This window comes from Asterias amurensis, chromosome 20, assembly GCF_032118995.1.
Source record: "Asterias amurensis chromosome 20, ASM3211899v1".
Taxonomy (NCBI): domain Eukaryota; kingdom Metazoa; phylum Echinodermata; class Asteroidea; order Forcipulatida; family Asteriidae; genus Asterias; species Asterias amurensis.
In genome coordinates, this window is record NC_092667.1 from 5,788,666 (window position 1) to 5,807,035 (window position 18,370).

An 18,370-nucleotide genomic window follows, 5' to 3' on the forward strand; every position below is an offset into this window, starting at 1 on the left:
GAGGGCTTTGTGTATCGTGTTTATAATTAATTGCGTTGCCAAATATTATGTCTTTTTATTTACCGTTTTAAAAGAAAATCAAACTGTGTGATGATTACGCTTAAAGGCAGTGGACACTATTGGTAATTGTCAAAGACTAGCCTTCACAGTTGGTGAATCTCAACACACACATAAAATTACAAACCTGTGAAAATTTAAGCTCAATCGGTCATCGAACTTGCGAGATAATAATGGAAAAAACAAAAAAACTTGTCTCACGAAGTTGTGTGCATTTAGATGGTTGATTTCGAGACCTCAAATTCTTAACTTGAGGTCTCAAAATCAAATTCGTAGAAAATTACTTCTTTCTCGACAACTATGTTACTTCAGAGGAAGCCGTTTCTAACAATGTTTTATACCATCAACCTCTCCCCATTACTCGTTACCAAGTGAGTTTTTATGCTAACAATTATTTTAAGTAATTACCAATAGTGTACACTGCCTTTAAAATAAAATCAAACTGTGTGATTACGCTTAACCAATGTATGTAAGATAACACTCCTAGCTTTCTTCCTTACTAATTAGTATTTTTAATTATACTGATGTTACCCTCCCCAGGGTTATGGGGTCTGTTCCAGTTTCGAGAAAAAATAAAATACAGTACAATTAAAAACTAAAGGATGATACTGAATAAATCTTTGATTATAAAGACTATGGTTCTGATATCTACCAACAACTTCACAAATAAACTTCTAAGCGGAATGGATAAGTGATCAAGCAGAAGGGTGTCCAATCTGAACAAAGATTTGTAAGAAAGACGCACTTTCAGTGACATACGTAACTAGTAACTATCTTCTCTCCTGTAAACAGAGAAATTGCATATCGATACGGAAAGTACTGTGAGTGTCTTTACTTTGTTATTGGAATAGGGGTAAACAATGTGTCGTTACAAATCGAGACAACGTAAAAGGAAAACACATTTTCCGGTCTTGAACTCCACAATGATTTTGGAAGCACTTTTCAATCAGTGATAGGAACAGCACTTTAAATTCCAAGGCTGGGGCTTATTCCATCCCTTTGACAGTACATAATGCGTTTTGCAGGACCTTCTTTTTGAGTACTTTTTTCACTTTGCAATTAACATTCTAGACCATCATAACTTGAGGAAGTGTAAACATGAAAGAGCTACACATACTGCAGTGTTGCAGCGATTGCAAAAATGCCATTGAAATGGTCTGACCATCCATGGCATAGGTCTGACGAGTTGTTGGTTCAGCCATTGACATTAAAGGAACACGTTGCCTTGGATCGGTCGAGTTGGTCTTTGAAAAGCGTTTGTAACCGTTTTTTATAAAATGCATATGGGTAGAAAGATGTTGTAAAAGTAGAATACAATGATCCACACAAACATGCCTCGAAATTGCGTGGTTTTCCTTTTACCTTGTCGACTAACACGTCGGCCATTTATGGGGGTCAAAATTTTGACTCCCATAAATGGCCGACCATGTTAGTTCGCACAGTAGAAGGAAAACCACGCAATTTCGAGGCAAACTTGTGTGGATCATTGTATTCTACTTTTAAAACATCTTTCCAACCATATGCATTTTATAGAAAACGGTTACAAACGCTTTTGTTTTGACCAACTCGTCCGATCCAAGGCAACGTGTTCCTTTAAGTACTCCTCTAAATGACAGGACTGGTCAATGTGCTCACTAATGTACTATTACTCTCTCCTTTCAATTATACCTTCCTCGTACTAGAGTACACAAAGCACTCTTCGGTCATTATATAATATTATTAGTTTATGACTGGCTGATTTATAACAGAGATGAACAGTAATGAAAATGTACTTCCGCTTATACAGTATCTGGAGAAGGTACAGCTGATGGCCTAAGTTACAAATAGACCCTAATTTTCGACCCCTGCCTCATTGTATTAAAATGAACAGGATTAATTTATGCAATATTGCAAAGCAACGCTACATCGGTGCATCACCTTGATTTTAATTCAAGAGTGCATATGAGGCTTTGTAAGGTTGGACTAATGTATACACAGTCCGCAGTTTCTTATTCCTTGTAATTTGATTGGTGGAACACGCATCACGTGTCATACTTTTATTTAGTTTATAGAATCCGCCATCTTGAAATTTCTAAGTCACAATCAAATGAGGTATTTGTGTTTCCCAAAGCAATTTTAAGTAAACACTTTTTTAATTCAATTGTTATATAACTTTGAAACAATGCGATTTTAAAAACGCAGAGGGGTCAAAATGATCTCCAACTTTTACTAAATTTTGTCTGTTTTACCTATAAAAATAAACAGCCAAAGATTTTAATTCAAACTAATCTTGTAACGACAAAATTAGATCCATTCGTCATATATTTACCTTACACGTCCATCAGCTCAGTTTATTTGACCGTTAATATAAATCTTAGCACGCTTGACCGGGTACACGATAAGCATGAGATGCAGACCAAATACAGTCTTCGTAAATTTATTATTTGCTCAAGCCATGGATGAATTTGAAAAACATATGCTGGTATGCCAGGCGCTCCAAGGCGAGCCTGTGGAGATACCAAGGAATGAGGCTTGCATTATCAATAATAATGTTCACCGGGTCAAGATTGTAAGGCAATATGTTTGGTCATGCATGACAGGAGAACTTTGTAGTGAAACCATATTTTGGTAAAGACCCAGGAACGCTAAGATGCAAAGATCCGCTCGATAACATAAAACAAGTCTGGAAAATTTAATTAAGTGTGTTCTGTCAAACTTGAATGACTTTCGCACACACCCTCTGAGTCTACCAATGCGAGGCATTAACCTTATTTTTTTATCTCTCACCAAAACAAGAACTCACTTTATTAGTATCTTCTTTTCACCAACATATTCTCACGCAGGAACTTAAATAAAAGGAATCGTAAACTTTTGACAACAGTTGTAAATATTATTCTGGACGAGTTCCCACAAGGCGCCACTAAGAATTTTTATTGGCCATCATATCCAAACCCACAAGGGAAAAAAGATGATAAAAAACTTCTCAGGGAAGAAGTTTGCAAACATGATTGTTGATTGCCATTAATTATTTTGACATTGGATGTCCGCTCTGCATGGACACTCCGGCCGCTCGTCTTGGTATCCATCACCCCAAATAATGCCCACCCCGGGGTGTTGACCTTATCACGGGCAGACCAGTTGTCCAAACCTAACCGCACCACGTGTGTCACACGAGACACGTGCCGCCATTAATAATATCATTCAAAAAAGAAATACAATATATAAACACACTACACGCATGCCTAGAACTCTGGAACGTGTTTACACTACACAGATGGGAATCGGCTTAAGACGCATTTTGGAGCGGCCCGTCTTGTGAAGGATGGCTAGAGACATAATAATTCCAAATGAGATTGGAAGATGCCAAACTTAATTGCCAGCGTTCCTTTTAGCGGATCCATCTACCTTTCTTTAAAGTGTCCGTGGTATGTTAGTGTTACATCGTGTCAGTTTTTATTGGATGTGTGAGGCTTGGGTGTGAGGCTTGGGTGCACTGGATTACAGTGTTCAATCTGTGCCACAAAGGTGTCGATTTGTCAGAATGGCGTGATGTGTGGAGGATAATGCTCATTAAAGCATCTCAGCACGAGAAACTTTCCTGGAAGTATAAGTCCAAGATAGTTTATACAATTTGAGTGTTTCAGTTCGTGGTAATGCTTCAGCAACTGAATAAATAATATAAACAATTTCCACGAACTTTCTTCGTGTTGGATCGGATCGACTTTGCAACCGCAAATAAAATATCGATGGAACTTTTGACTGATTGACATTCTTGGATTTAACAATCGGCTTCAGAACTCGACGGTGGATTTTTGTCTTCATTGTTTGGGTTGATTGGACATCAGACTCCCCACACAAATTAACAAATAAACTTAGGGCGTGACGAGTCATCTGGGAAAATGGACGACTTTGCTCGCTGATGAGTAGCCGGATGTAATTATGCTGGTGACGCCATCTCGACCTGCCCTTTTCGATGTTGAGATACAGTACTTTCGATTATAGATAAATGACCGGTATCATTTTCTATGGACCCGACGTCAAGCTGGGTTAGGATTTTAATTTGCAAAAAGAAAATAACAATTTGATTGACACACAGCGAGAATTGACTCACTTGAAGAAGTAGAATGAGTAAATTGTTGCTGGTATGGAAGATGAGTTTAGCACCCGCATAGTTTACCAAGGAGAGATCGACATGAGCGTGTGCATGGACACATTCAATGAATTGTTTACCATTCAACATCATCACTGCCCGTCAATTTAATTCTTCTGCGATTACAGGATCAAGCTACCGCAGTGTGGAACACTTTACTTCCTGGTGGGGAAAAATTGCTGGAAACGAGAGAAGGAAAAACAAACTGCTGGTATGACTACACCTGACCCGATTTATCATGATTTCATGAGGGCATCGCGGAACACTTGAAGCACGGTAAAAGCGCAAGTACTTGCTGATTAAATACCTCTGATGTACAAACATTCAGCTTTTTGAAAATTGATTTCGATGGGGAGCAGATGGACGATGGAGTTAACTGCACACACGTTGAAGTAGGTCCCTCGGTGGTGGTCCGCGGCAAACAATTTTTACCGGGAGAAATTAATTCGGAACACGGTAGGGAATCGCTCGGCTGACTGCACCCGATGGGAGAGTGAACTTCACTAATTCTTTTGAGAGGTTTTAATTTTTATTTGACGAACAGACGGTTCGATGTCAATGTTTAACTTCTTATACTCCAAGTTGCCTCTCGTTATGTTTGGCGCGTGATCATTGGTTGATAGGGATAAGTAATGATAACTGAACGTCGGAACGAATTACCGCAATATCGAACAGTGTATGAGAGTTTCTCAGCCTAGTAATTCATAACACATTTTTTATTCTCCTGCTCTGTTTCCCGCTTTAAAATTCCCAATGGAGACAATCACTTATCTTCAGATTTTCAAACTTGTTTTTCTTATTTTGTGCCAATGTTTCACCCTAACCTCTGGAATTCGCGCTTTGCGGCTGCCATCCAGCTTCACAGCTATCGAGGGAGGAAGAGCCGAGTTCAACTGTACAGCAGCAGATAAAACGTCCGATGAGGAATTATACTGGGCTATAAAATGGGACGATGGCTCACTCTTAACGTGGTACTATATCCCAGCTGAGAGGACCACAAATCATGAATATTTCTTCCGTGGTAAGGCACTGACGACCATCCTCGTTGCAACCCTCGGGGACCATGGCCGGTACTCCACGGTGCACCGGCAGGTAAGCACTTCAAACGGGTCCCATGTGGACCTCTGCTTGCTTCAAATCGACAACACCCAAGATGAAGATCAAGGGAAATTTTACTGCGTATATAAAGTGGGTGGCTCTATCCGTAATATGTATGCAACGGGACAAAACAATCAGGCGCAGCTGACGGTGGTTACGCCGCCCGAGGGAGACGTGCCGTCATGTGGCGTGTCTCAAATCGCCGACGCTGCCCCGACGTTTGGAGGCGCTCTGGTAGAGCTTTCTTGCATCTCCTCGATTGCTTCCAATCCTTTACCAACCTTAACCTGGGTCACAGGAGACAAAGAGTTATTCTCAACAACTGGCAACGCGAACTTGTACCGATATTCGTTGAAAGAACAGGATAATGGACGGGAATTTGTTTGTCTTGTGACGCACCCGAGTTTGGTGACTCCGCGTAAGTGCTCAGTTTTGCCTTTAAACGAACCACCAAATGGTGTTATAACGAAGGAGAAATCAGTGTCAGCGGTGGGATCAAGTGCAGTGTTCAAATGCCTCGGAAGCGGAATTCCATACATAGTAAAATACACCTGGTTAGTAGGTGAAAGCTCATTCAGTCATTCCAACACAGATGGGGCAAACACTCCGGAAATATCTTACGTCGGTTCGGAAGGTTCAACTTTGAGGTTGCCAAACTTAAAACGCTCTTCGAACAACACAAGGGTTACCTGTGGGGTAAGCCTTCCTTCTGGACTATCTAGCAATGCCTCGGCCTGGATTCTCTTGAGAGAAAGTCTTCCACTCTCGGTTGCTATATCACCAAAGCGTCTCCGTGTATTTAAAGATTCAGACATTTACACATTCACCTGTTTTGCTGAAACGGAAGACAGTCAGCAATTGTTTTACACCTGGTATGTTGACGGTTTGCAAATTTTTACTAACACCTCCGAGAATCATCCATTTGGAATAAAAAACATAGGTCACTTAGGGTCAACTTTGCTGATTTCAAAGGAACGAGCCTTGATGTTTGACAATGACGTCATGATCACTTGTGACGTCGCTACTACAACTGGACTCAAAGCAACTGATTCTGGCATCTTGATATCTCAGAGAGACACACACATTACCGTGAATATAACACCTAAGGTTTTTGAGACATCCGTTGGTGGTGAGGCCAACTTCAAATGTGCAACTGAACCGGTTGCTCCTCAAAACTCAACATTTGTGTGGATGGTCAACTGTCTGCCGGACCAACAGGCTCCAGAGGACTTCTGGTCCGAGTCTGGCAGCCAGACCATCACGCTGAGCACACTGAACCATGCCACACAGTGTGATATAACATGTTCGGTCTCAATGCTCTCCGGGCTCACTGCATCAGCAACCGGCCTCTTGGTTGTTCATTCTCCGGAGTATCAATCCATTTCAATTGGGGAGGTCAAACAGCCCGAGACCCGCTCCACTGAATGGCGTCTCCCGAGCGCCCTGGCTGCCGGGGGAGTCGGCACTATCCTCGGTATCTTCTTCTGCTCCATGCTCCTCCTCTTGTACAGCTGCGCGAAAGGTTACAACAGGTACAACAAGACAGGTGGTACCACCAGCCGAGTTCAAATCAGCACCCCTATCTATGAGACAATTAACCCACAATGTGGGAATCGAGACCAAGTTGCTCCTGAGGTACCCCTATCGAGTATGAGGCAGTGCCAGCAGCAGTCTAATGCCACCTATAACCGACCCCCAATCGAACTACCCATCTTGCAAGTAGCTATGCCCGTACAGAGGGTAGGTCCGCAGAGAGTGGACCCGCAGCCCAGGGTGGACTCCTCACCACAACGGGCAACCCCAAAGCAGAGAGTCGGCTTGCAGAGGGTACCGAGCTCGGAGTCTCAAGTCGACTCGTTGACGAGTTCAATCTCCAAGGATTCACTGGACTTTAGCGGGATGAACTCCAGCCCGTCAACGGCAACGTTCGGTAGGGATTCTGATGACTCGGACGACCACGAGTACGAGAGCTGTGAGATCACTACGTGTGTCTGATCAAAGCGGACTCCGGTGTGACAAAGTAAAGCATTGTAATTTAACACAGTCAGTACACTGCAAAAACTGAGGTGTTAAACTAACACCATGCTGGGTGTTTTCACATATAGGTACTAACACATGAATCAAAATATACACCGTGTACATTGTTGTTGTTTTTAACACCCTAGAGATGTCAATTTTTATTCTCTGTTCGGTATATTTAATGTGACAACACCAATGGTGCCAGTTTTAACACCCCCATTTTTTGCAGTGTAGTTATTCCGGAGAAGGGATGATATGACCTCATTTACAAAAGCACGAAGGAACTATGAGATGGACATAATCATGCGGACTTAATAAAAAGGTCTGGGTACTTTTTGCGGGACAAAAAAACACAATGTCCACAGATTAACATTAAACTTACACAGTTTGAAGATAATGATGGTAGAAAGCTTCCCTGAAAATATTACTTGCTGAGGTGCTGTAGCTTTTGAGAAATTAGTAGAACAATGTCATGAAAATAATTTTCGTCTCAGTGATCATGAGACGAAAATTATTTTAGCATGTAAAAAAGTACCCAAATCCCCAAAAGAGAAACTGTAAATCCAAACATTACAATCATCGGTATAGAAACAGGCTGATGGCTTTTACAAACCAAACCAAACAAATCAGTTTTCAGGTTGAAATATTAATTGAGTGGGATGTCTACAAAATCAACAATAATATACACCTTGCATACTCTTGCATATACCGTGACATTAACTCAGAAGCTTTGTTTTGACAAAGGCAGTCCAATAATGTTTTGACCTTTACATCACTTGATTCGCAAAATGAGACAGTATAGTGAACAAATACATTTTGGTCATTTTGTTTTCAACTCAATTGGATTGAATTTCAAACTAAATTGTATATACAATGTATATTTATTTCTTAATTTATTTTTAGTGATATTAATTAATATTTCCATTTTCATGACCAAACTACCTTAATACTCATTCCAATTTGTCCCTGTCCATACCAGATTTAAAGATGTAAGTAGTCATATTTGTCGATTGTATTTTTTCCATGTTAGAAATTATAACATAATTATGCGAATGCCCATAGTTTTAGTTGTGAGAAACTATGCCCAATTTCGTAGAGCTGATAATCTAAGCACAGAACGTTCCTTATGTCTGCTCCGCAATACGAAGCACACCAGTCAAAAACTTAATGGTTGGAATGGCACTTTGGCTGGTAATCTAAATATATCCGGTAAGCTAAAATTGTTTTGTCCTTAGCTACTTTTTACGATTTTAGGCAGTTCTATAAGAATTTGGTCATGGTCTAGCGACGGCATTTGTATCAGTTTAAGAATTTGCTAATTTAATTTGCGAAGAGTTTAAAAACAACCATTTTAAAAACCTGAAAGCATTATAAAGCTTGTGAACACAAAGATACTACCAAGCACTTGTAGAAATTACCATACAAAAGTTTAGATAATGAGCTCAAATTATAATTGGTATTTGGCTTTGTTATCCGATGCAATAATTAATAATGTTATTTAGCATCCTTTGTTTTCCTTGCACACGCTAAATATTTACCACTTGTAATTGTATAAAATTGCCTTGTTTTACACACACTGGGCCTACAGTTTTATTTCTGAAGTGTGAATTTATTTTGTATCGTGTACATTATAGATGGGTCTTAACAGCTGATGATGACGTGCAAACTGTTTTGATGCCGTTAAAATAAATCAGTGACGCGGTGGGAGTAAGATTCCACAAATTGGCTTTGGTCATCTCAGCATTTGAACACTAGGGACAACTGTAAACTTCACAACAAACCCAATTTTCAAAGCTTAAAACAATATAAATTTGCTAAGCAGATGAGGCGTGCTTACCGTAAAAAGAACAGCTCACCAGCTCGTCTCTTGTATACCTTAAAATTGAAAGGAAAAAGAGGGGGGAAAACAATTAAAAGAGTTTCAGGAAATCGTACAACATAAATTATATTGAGATAATTTATGGGGAAATGCTATTGTTACAAATTGTTTAAAAGGATATTCATAAATAACTTATAACAACTGTGTGATCTTTATGAAGATTATTAAAACAATAAAATTAGTTGAAATAATATAGTAAAATGAACGCAGTTTGGCATGGTTTGAGTAACAAGCAAGTTTTTATATGGACGAATTGTTATCATGTGAGATATTAGCCTTCAATCTAACTCTACTCCCTGTACCACCAATTAGCTCGAAAGATTGCAGGTATATTACGTAACATTTGCAGTATTAATTAAAATAAAAATTCGTTTATTAGAAGCTATACCTTATAATAATAAAAGGTATTTAAATAGCGTCTTATGCTAGGCCTCAAAGCGCTTAACACGAGAAATAATTCAGTTAGGTAAAAAGCAATACATAATACAAAGAATACAATTTATTGTTAGTTTATTTTCGTGGAATTTTCAACCGTTTCGTTTATCACTGAATGGCAGTTCATTTTGTAGTCGGAAGTAGTAACTCAACTCAAAACAATCGCCCATCTGACAGCTAACTGTTTATGTCAATAATTTGTTTATAAGGTTTTAAAATGAACACACAATGGTTTTTGAAGGCGTTACGTGGGCATGAAAATGCTCATACTGATTTATTGCTGCGCCATCTTGAGTTGTCAGCTCCATCAATTACTTATTTTAGTTGTAATGAATTGGAATATGAAACAAAACACCACATCAGCAACTATCAAAAATTACTGGTAGACTTAATGGACCATATTACCATCATTAGTTCCATGGTCACTAGACAGTTTCATTTGGGTGGGGGGGGGGGGGTGGCAAGCGAGGGCAACATAATTTGACAGTGTGTGGGGCTTATATGTATCGAACCATTCTTTTGAGCACTTTTCACCGATCTCCCTGTCGAGAGGGCATTAACAATGCTATGTCAATTTTTGCCAATTTAAACCGAAAGGAAATATTTAAATTTGATACAGCTTTTTAATTTATGGATTTGGCAATGTTTTATCAACCAAATTCGTCGTTGTATGGTTGTATGTATTCGTGCTTTTGTGAAGACTTCTTAGATATCTGACACCAAATTAAAAGTAGACTTTTTAGGTATTTAGGTAATTTTTTTTCTTCTCAATCTATACTCTTTGTTTTAGACGGGGTCCGGGAAGTTACATATCACTTGTTTATTTGATTATACCAGCTATTATTCATAAAGCAATAATAGACGCTTGACTGTAGCCATCTTTGTCAGATACTCTGTATATACAATGACACTGATAGCTATTTTTAAACGATAAAGAGGAACCAGACTATGTCCTCTTCCAGTCTCAGTTTGGTTACATTGCTTTGAATGGATGAAAAACAAGATGACTTCTCCATGATAAACGCCAACCGTCTTGAGCAGCGACCATTATGTCAATCACTAGTCAATGTCCCATGCACGACTACCTATGCATGCAACACATCCCGGGTACCAGACAAAATTGCCCAATGGTAAACTTTAGTCCCTCGCTCGAACATGACCAATGTAACCCACGCTCTATTATGTAACCAGACCGAGGGACCGAGGGTAACCTGGGAGGGTTGATAGTCTGGTAGCCGCCAATGGGTGAAGAAAATAACGTTCATTGTCACTTACAGAATATGGGAATCTCACAGAAACAGCAACAATAGTACAAGGTCACAGAAGTTTAGAGTTTGGATTGATGCACTTTTCACAATTTAAGATTTAAGTAAAGCTCTTTAAGCATCTTGTTATTGTATTTCATGTATAAATTATCATATAGCTTGTACATGGTGTTGAGTATACATGTTAAGTATGAATATATAAAACGGACGAAGGAACCTCAAAGTGTATGTTTAATATTTTAAGCTAAGTTGAAGGCGTCTCAGTAATGAGTTGAACAGATGTGCTTACTAAGTAGAATTCTGAGTAGGATATGGAACTTTACAAACTGACAACAATTATTGGATCGTAAAACTTGTTAAACCATTAGTAAAACAAAGACACACGTTAAAATCATTAAACGGTATATCCTCCTCGGGTAAATTTATGAGTCATAATTGCTTAATTTGTGGACCAAATATGAACAAAGATCACTTTAAATTGGAAAAAAAACATTATGATTTGTGAGTAATTGGATTGAATTACAATCATGGATGGTGGGGATAAATCATCAGAGATACTGAGCTACAAAATTCCTTCTGAATTGAAACATTTTCATTTTCCCCAATGGGAACGCCACAAATAAGCCCAAATAAGGCGAATCAAGAGATGAGGAAAATGAGTGAAATATGACACGGTGGTAATGTGATTATGTTGGGTCCGGTGAGGAAGCTTAATCGGAACTGTGGATGTGAAACTCCCTCCCTCGGACAACATAATTTCAAGGATTAAACTGTTTTGGTTTATCACATCGACATAAACATAACATAATTTATTTTGTTTGCGTATATGAAACAAGAACAATTGCCTTGTTCCCACATAAGATTGCATAAGATACACACAAAAGCATTAAACTAGCTATAAACATTGTTTAATGTCATAGGTACAAGACTAAGTCTTCAAACGACAATAAAGTGGTACGAGTTGTCGTAAACGGGATTCGGTTGACCTATATGTCGACATAAGGCTGATCATTGGCTTGTCTTGATTATATATAATATCGCACTCGTACATACGACGTGTAAGGTATACGTAAGACTTATTATCTCGTACGTACGATGCTTATTATCTCGTACGTACGACTTTAATATATTGGGGCAAATTGTCTTATTTTCGCACAATGTGTATGTGTATATTGTGTAATATGGTAGCCCCACGCTTTCGTATACAATTTATTGACAACTTGGATATTTAATATATTAAAATTACACTTCTTCACTTTCAGATCACATAAAAGAAATCTCACTGCTGAAAAATAAAAAACGAGTTCCCGACCATTTTCTCTTTCGTATAAACGACGTTTACATATAATTTGTAATAATAATGTGTATTCATTTATCGTAAACTCCTGACATTTGGAATTCTTTCGTAGCTTTTAATTTTGTCCAAGTCCAGATTTGCCATGTTGTTATACATGTACCATTAAGCATATGTCTATATTACCAGCATATGTCATGTTTCCTATAACCTTGTATTATTAGAGTAATTGGATATTCCGGTTTCTCAATTAAGGTTCCAACTTGCCGTCATAAATGGTATTAGTAGTGCTTCTTTAAAGTGCTGAAATCTTAATGGGATTTGATACGTTATTTTCCTTACGTAGGACAGTCGGCTTTAATTTGGTTAAGAGATTGCAGTGATTGGCGGATCGTCGTCACGTGGTAGTGTAGTCTTAACCAAATAAAGTAATTAATTCATTTTGCTACTCAGATGGGGATATCAGTTTCAAGAGGAGGTCGAATTAGTCAACAAATAAATTTTAAGGGATTATGAACACAATTTGTCGAGAATTTTATTTCAGTTGTTGTATGCATAATGAGAATGTCGACAGGTATAGGGGTTTTATTTTGTCAGCCATCTGTTTTTCTTATTCTCTGTTTCTTTATGTGAGGAAGTCTTTGCCCTTTATTTTCTATATAAGAAAACAATAGTATAGTTGCGACCAGACAACTTACGGGCGTTGGTTAATATAGTCGCTATTGATTTAATACTAAAGTGTAGAGGTGGAAGGTGGGTGTGGCTGTTTTATATGATAAAAAAAAATAACATTTCATCGGATTGTCCGCATCATAAGTCACAGGTAAAACCATACACTTTTTGTGCAAAATGTTTCATGAACAACATCCGCGAGGAGGCAATCCGGTAGCCTGGGCCCCTGTCTATCCGCATGGATTCACGAGCCACGAAGTGTGACGTTAGATGTTCAAGCTAGCAATCCGGGAGTCCTTCCTGACAACAGCCTTGATAATAAGCGGAAGAGGGCGCCTTTCCAAAATAATTATCACTGAAGCCACAATTACTTGTATAATTGTTCTACATAGGGATCAATCAAGGTCATATGGCAACTCGGCCAGCTTTACAGCATGTCCAGCTAAATTTGCTCAAATTGTGCATATCTATGGTCTGTCCCATGAGTTATGAAGCTGCTGAGGATCCTCCATTTTGCCCGGTACCAGCGCGTTTGATCGGAGGGATGGGCTGACATACAATGATAGAGCTATCTATGCATACAATGCGCTTGGCCCATTGGACCCCCCCCCCCCCCATGTTTACAAAAGATTCGACCTCGATCAATAATAGAAGAATAATAATAATTGGAAATGATTACTAATTATTTGCACTGTAATGAAAATATGGCTCGATCCAAATACACTTATTCAAAAAAGGGAGAGGGCTAATGGGCTAACTAATCGACTTCAAGTAGGATTTGAAACTTTGCATTGTGGAAATACGATAAGAAAGGTTTGCGGTAACACCATGTAACACCATGTAATGACTATCTCTTGAGTTGGGGTGGAAAAGAACCGTTGGTTTCAACTCGACGTTTCGATCAGTATGCTCTGATCGTCTTCTGGAGAAAGAAGACGTTTACTCCAGAAGACGATCAGAGCATACTGATCGAAACGTTGAGTTGAAACCAACGGTTCTTTTCAGAACCACCCCAACTCATTAGAGATAGTCATTACATGGTGTTACCGCAAACCTTTATTATAATCGACTTCACTTTCATTCATGCATCTTACGAGACGTTGAGCTCATCAGCCCGCGGTCTTGAACGAGACCAGTGATGCCAAGCGACGGTTCTTTATTGTTAAAACTTACTGAGACCAGTGGTGCCAAGCGACGGTTCTTTATTGTTAAAATTACTATTTTTAACAACAGAGGGCGCACTTGTTCATTCGACATTCAACTTTACAGACAATGGCCCTTTTCGGCTTTGGACTCGGCTTAAACTAGCCTGAGCCGAATCTGGGCATAAACGAAATTCATTTTGAACATAATATTAAGCAGATGTAAACAAATCTAATCGCAGAGAAGTTCAAGTATTATTTGGGCAATTATAGTTTGTTTTTATTATAAAATTCATGGCAACGTGACGCAAACAGACTGTTCGCAATGAAAACTTAGTGGCATGGTGACAAACACAATGAGCAAAAAAATAGTTATGCACATCTTACGTTTTAAAATGACATAAACACAGTAAAATGTTTTCGAGCACGTGGTGCCCCAAGCTCTCCATTTGAAAAAGAGCAAACGTGATGGGTTTAAACTCATAATATGGCAACATAACCCTGTTGGGATTGCACAAAATAAAGAGACCAAGATTTCTAAATAAACACATTTTTTCCAGAAAATACAGTAAAATAAACTAGAAAGGCTCGGTAATAGGAAAAACACCATCCTTCATTACTCTGTTAATGTGTACACTGAATCTAGGGTCGGTGTATCATTGAAAGTGAATCATCTGGCATTTCTGAGCTAGCAAGTAAAACGCTTTATAAAGTGTGCTTTGAAATTGAGCTCAGCGACATCAAGCACTGAAGGTTTGCAATAAAGATATATCTTAAAGGATCCTTACAGAATAATTGGTAAGAAAACAAAATTGGAAGATCACAGATTTACATAAAACTTACATGGTCTAATGATGATGATAGTAAAAAAACATCCCTTAAAATATTACTGTATGAAATGTCATATTTGATGAGAAATAAATAATCTAACTTCGCGTTTGGAGTTTATCGCTCAGTGAGCGTTTTATTCATTTTTATTTTGGCATCGGTGCAATGCAAAATTTGTAATCGGTTTTTCACTATTCTATCGTGACTCAGATGGCCGATCGATCTCAAACCTAGTTTTGTTAGCAAAAAACAATTCTGTAATGTTCATTTAAAGATGAAAAATGAAAGTGTTTGTTTCTTTTCGTCAATGGCACACAATGTATTGTCTTTTAAAATGGAACAGTGATTTGTCTCCTGGTAACACCACCAGCACACCGGGCGGATATGCGAGCTGCTGCACTTCTACTCGCCGTACCATCCGTCATAAAGTTCCCCACCGTGATGGTCGATCTAACCAAAGGATGTGCTCGCCGTAATGGTTTGATCATATCCCTTCGCATTGGGCTCATTCCAAAATCCCAAAGTCCTCTTTCAGTTCTGGTTTGTCGCTTCACAGGGTTACTCTGAGCTGATGATCCTACGCGATCTCGATGTATGTTCCACGCCCGGACCTTCCCGGTTGCCTCCTCGTACTCAGATGGTGTCGGATCAGACGAATCGGAAGCGGGGGTCGACTGCTGGCCTCGATTGGCTTTCCTCACGCGTTCGATTGGCTTGTTAAGATCTTCCAGGGAAATGTTTTTAAATGTGACTAGTTTGACCCCTGGAAGGGAGGTAGCGAGACGGTGGACGAAGGTGGGTTCAGGGGTGAACTTTAAGGAGTTAGTGTTGGATCTACAGACTAGTGGCAATTTGTTAGTGACGATTTGACCCTTTCGGGCAGTTAACGAAGTCCGAGGTGACCCGAGTAGCTCTTCGTCGGACCTCAACCGTGCCGAGTGTCGACCAGTTCCTCGAGTTGCGTGTCGCGAATACGTCACTCGGTCAACATCGCCAACTGTCGTCGTTCCTCGAATCGTTCCCGAAGGCCAGAATTTGATCTCATTCTTGACGACGAACTGAATCGTTGATGTATTGGGTCGGTATTTCCCAAGAGTAAGGTTCCGTGAAAGTGTGGCTGCTGTAGGTGGCTTAAAACACTCTGGGTGTGTGTTATCGGCTGTGATGTGTGACGTCATTATTTTATCCTGTTTGCGTAATTTGTTGCGATACTCCGTGGACCAAACAATAGTATCCCCTTTACCCGAACTCATCCCGTCTTTCTCCGAATGTTTACCGGATCCTACCGAAAGGTTTTCGGAGTTGCCCGATTTCTCTTCGGTATCTCCCGAATGGTTCTCGCAAGTCACTTTTTCAGGAGGTCGAGCACCGCAACTTCTCGGACTTACTTTCGTGATCCGACGTGATGCTTTACGTGGCGTGATTGTTACTCTTGGGGGTAGAATCTCAGGTTCGTCCTCCTCGCAAGAAACTTCCGTCAAATCACGAACAACCCTATTCTCCCTCGACATCCTGCCGTCTTGCGTAGCTCGGGTAGCATTGTTAGATTCTTGGGTACTTGTTGAGTCTCCCGGTGGGTCATATTGTGTGCCTTTGTTGTTGGAAGACATTTTGTTTGAGTCACCTTTGGTCAGCTTGATAACTCCTCGAAAATCAATCATTCGTATTGCAACATATCAATCCAAAACTCATCACATTGACATAAGGATCCATCCATAACTAACGTTGAATAATGCATTACAATCAGTTAAATCTCCGAAAATTCGTTTAAGGAGACCACCTAGTTCAAAGCTGCCTGCTCCGAGTCAAGCCCAACCACACAGTGTTGTTTCAAATATCGGCATACCAGCCTGTAAAAAGAAAAGAAAAACAATCAAACATCACCAATCCAAGCTCAAATTTACACTGGTACACAATGGGTTGAGTGTTGGATTACCTTAGGAACGTGTCTCCATTACGATTTCGGGCAAGCCGTCTCTCCGATTTTGGCAAGTAAACATACTACCCCCCCCCCCCCCCCACATGCAATACTTGAGCCCGAAAACGTTACCGTAGCCTTCAGCAATGGACACACGGCTCAGTTGCGAGCAAAGTTCGATTATGATGCCATTTTTTCGGAATGCCTCCCCTATACAAAAGACCATATCGGTGCTTCATGTAATTTCTATGTACACACTAGACGTGTAGATTCAGACCATATAAAACCAGATATTGACAGGTTTTATAAAATACGTTATCTTTGTGTTAGAGTGGACACCTTATTGACTGCCCCATCCTAACTTGGTCATAAATCAAACAAATGAGCAGAAATCAAACTTGTAAAAATAATATAAAGATGATGATTAGGCCTATGGTGTTTGTGAAAAAAAAAGGAAAATGTGTGATTCTGGGAAGAACCCTGTGGTAGTTTCAAACTCTTAAAGCTCTTTTCTTTCTAATCTTAAGATTACTACTTAAAACCTCGATTGATTTGAATGTACTCCAGCAACCAATGATGAACCATCCTTCATAATTTGCTTTTATATAAAAAGAAATGAGAACTATTTAACGAACGAATTCTAAGTCAGATAGCAGTAAATTACCAATAATATTTTTCAACTTTTCACAACCAATGATGAAGTTTTTGAAAAGAGTTTGATTTGTTTCTGTCTTTAAAATAATACATCAATTTGAGGTAGTGTATAACAGCAACAGCCAAACAACCAACCCCAATACGAGTAGAATGAAAGTTCTCTTCCTACAATTACAAAACATGATTGTAGAGACTCCTTTAACTTACCTCAATTAGCACCTTCATGGTTATGGTGAAGGATTATTGTTGTTGAAACAGATCCAGATAATTGTTATCCTGATGAGTCTCTTTATCTTATCTTAATCCGCACTTGGGAGAGTTCCGGGAGGTCCTATTGACTTTACTCCGCAGTTTTATTTCGACAGGGATAACATCAGCATGAACACATACAAAATGTTGTTTCAATAATTTGCTATCATAATAATTGGTGATACCATGGTGATACTGTCATTGAATTTCCTTTTCATCGAGTGATTTCAAACTGGATCAAAAGGGAAAACTCATGGCTGAATTTACACATCGGTTTCCACACGGTAGTTGTTGTCCACGTAAATCCAATTCAGTTTAATCATACCATGGAGGTTGATCATCACACGGACAATCATGCAAACTAAATCAGTGAATACTGCATTCCCAGCTTCCTATCGCTACGATACGATGAATTCCGATACGATCAATTCGAGATCCCATAGCTGGCTGCCATAAACCATGGAGGTAGCCTACCTCCATGCATAAACCAATTCGAGGTTGAAGACTCATGGCTGCCGAGAACCTATACAGCCTCCTCTCAGTCTCATAATAATAATGGCGACTTTTTAACAATTTGCTGCGTATCCTCGGACTAATGTGGAGGGTGGCTGTACTCATCTACCGTCATTTATTGCTATTATCCCCACATTAATCGACGTTCTCTGAGGCCCTTCACGGCCGATCGATCCATCGAGGAACAAAAGTTGCGAGGCAATCCCAACGCTGGAGTT

At 39.5% G+C, this 18,370-nt stretch overlaps 3 protein-coding genes across 4 annotated transcripts in view; 1 reads left to right on the plus strand and 2 right to left on the minus strand.

Moving 5' to 3' along the window:
- LOC139952132 (mediator of RNA polymerase II transcription subunit 23-like) overlaps positions 1–9,575 on the minus strand; it is a 30,083-nt gene extending 20,508 nt beyond the window's left edge. Inside the window, exon 1 of the mRNA XM_071951104.1 lies at positions 9,141–9,575. The gene's annotated coding sequence lies outside the window, so the exon portion shown is untranslated. The remainder of the gene's footprint in view (positions 1–9,140) is intronic.
- LOC139952134 (uncharacterized) lies at positions 4,298–8,074 on the plus strand. Its single transcript, XM_071951107.1, has one exon. The coding sequence runs from the start codon at positions 4,940–4,942 to the stop codon at positions 7,277–7,279; it is 2,340 nt and encodes a 779-aa protein (XP_071807208.1). The 5' UTR covers positions 4,298–4,939; the 3' UTR covers positions 7,280–8,074.
- Positions 9,576–14,243: 4,668 nt separating the features above from the next.
- On the minus strand, positions 14,244–18,093 carry LOC139952301 (uncharacterized). 2 transcript variants are annotated; one of them, XM_071951388.1, is made up of 2 exons: positions 17,598–18,093; positions 14,244–16,668 (listed from the first exon to the last, which is right to left on the minus strand). In XM_071951388.1, the coding sequence occupies exon 2, from the start codon at positions 16,477–16,479 to the stop codon at positions 15,148–15,150; it is 1,332 nt and encodes a 443-aa protein (XP_071807489.1). In that variant the 5' UTR covers positions 16,480–16,668; positions 17,598–18,093; the 3' UTR covers positions 14,244–15,147. The 2 variants fall into 2 exon arrangements, with proteins under 2 accessions (XP_071807489.1, XP_071807490.1); XM_071951389.1 differs by lacking the exon at positions 17,598–18,093 and adding an exon at positions 16,755–16,847.
- Between the last annotated feature and the right edge of the window lie 277 nt (positions 18,094–18,370).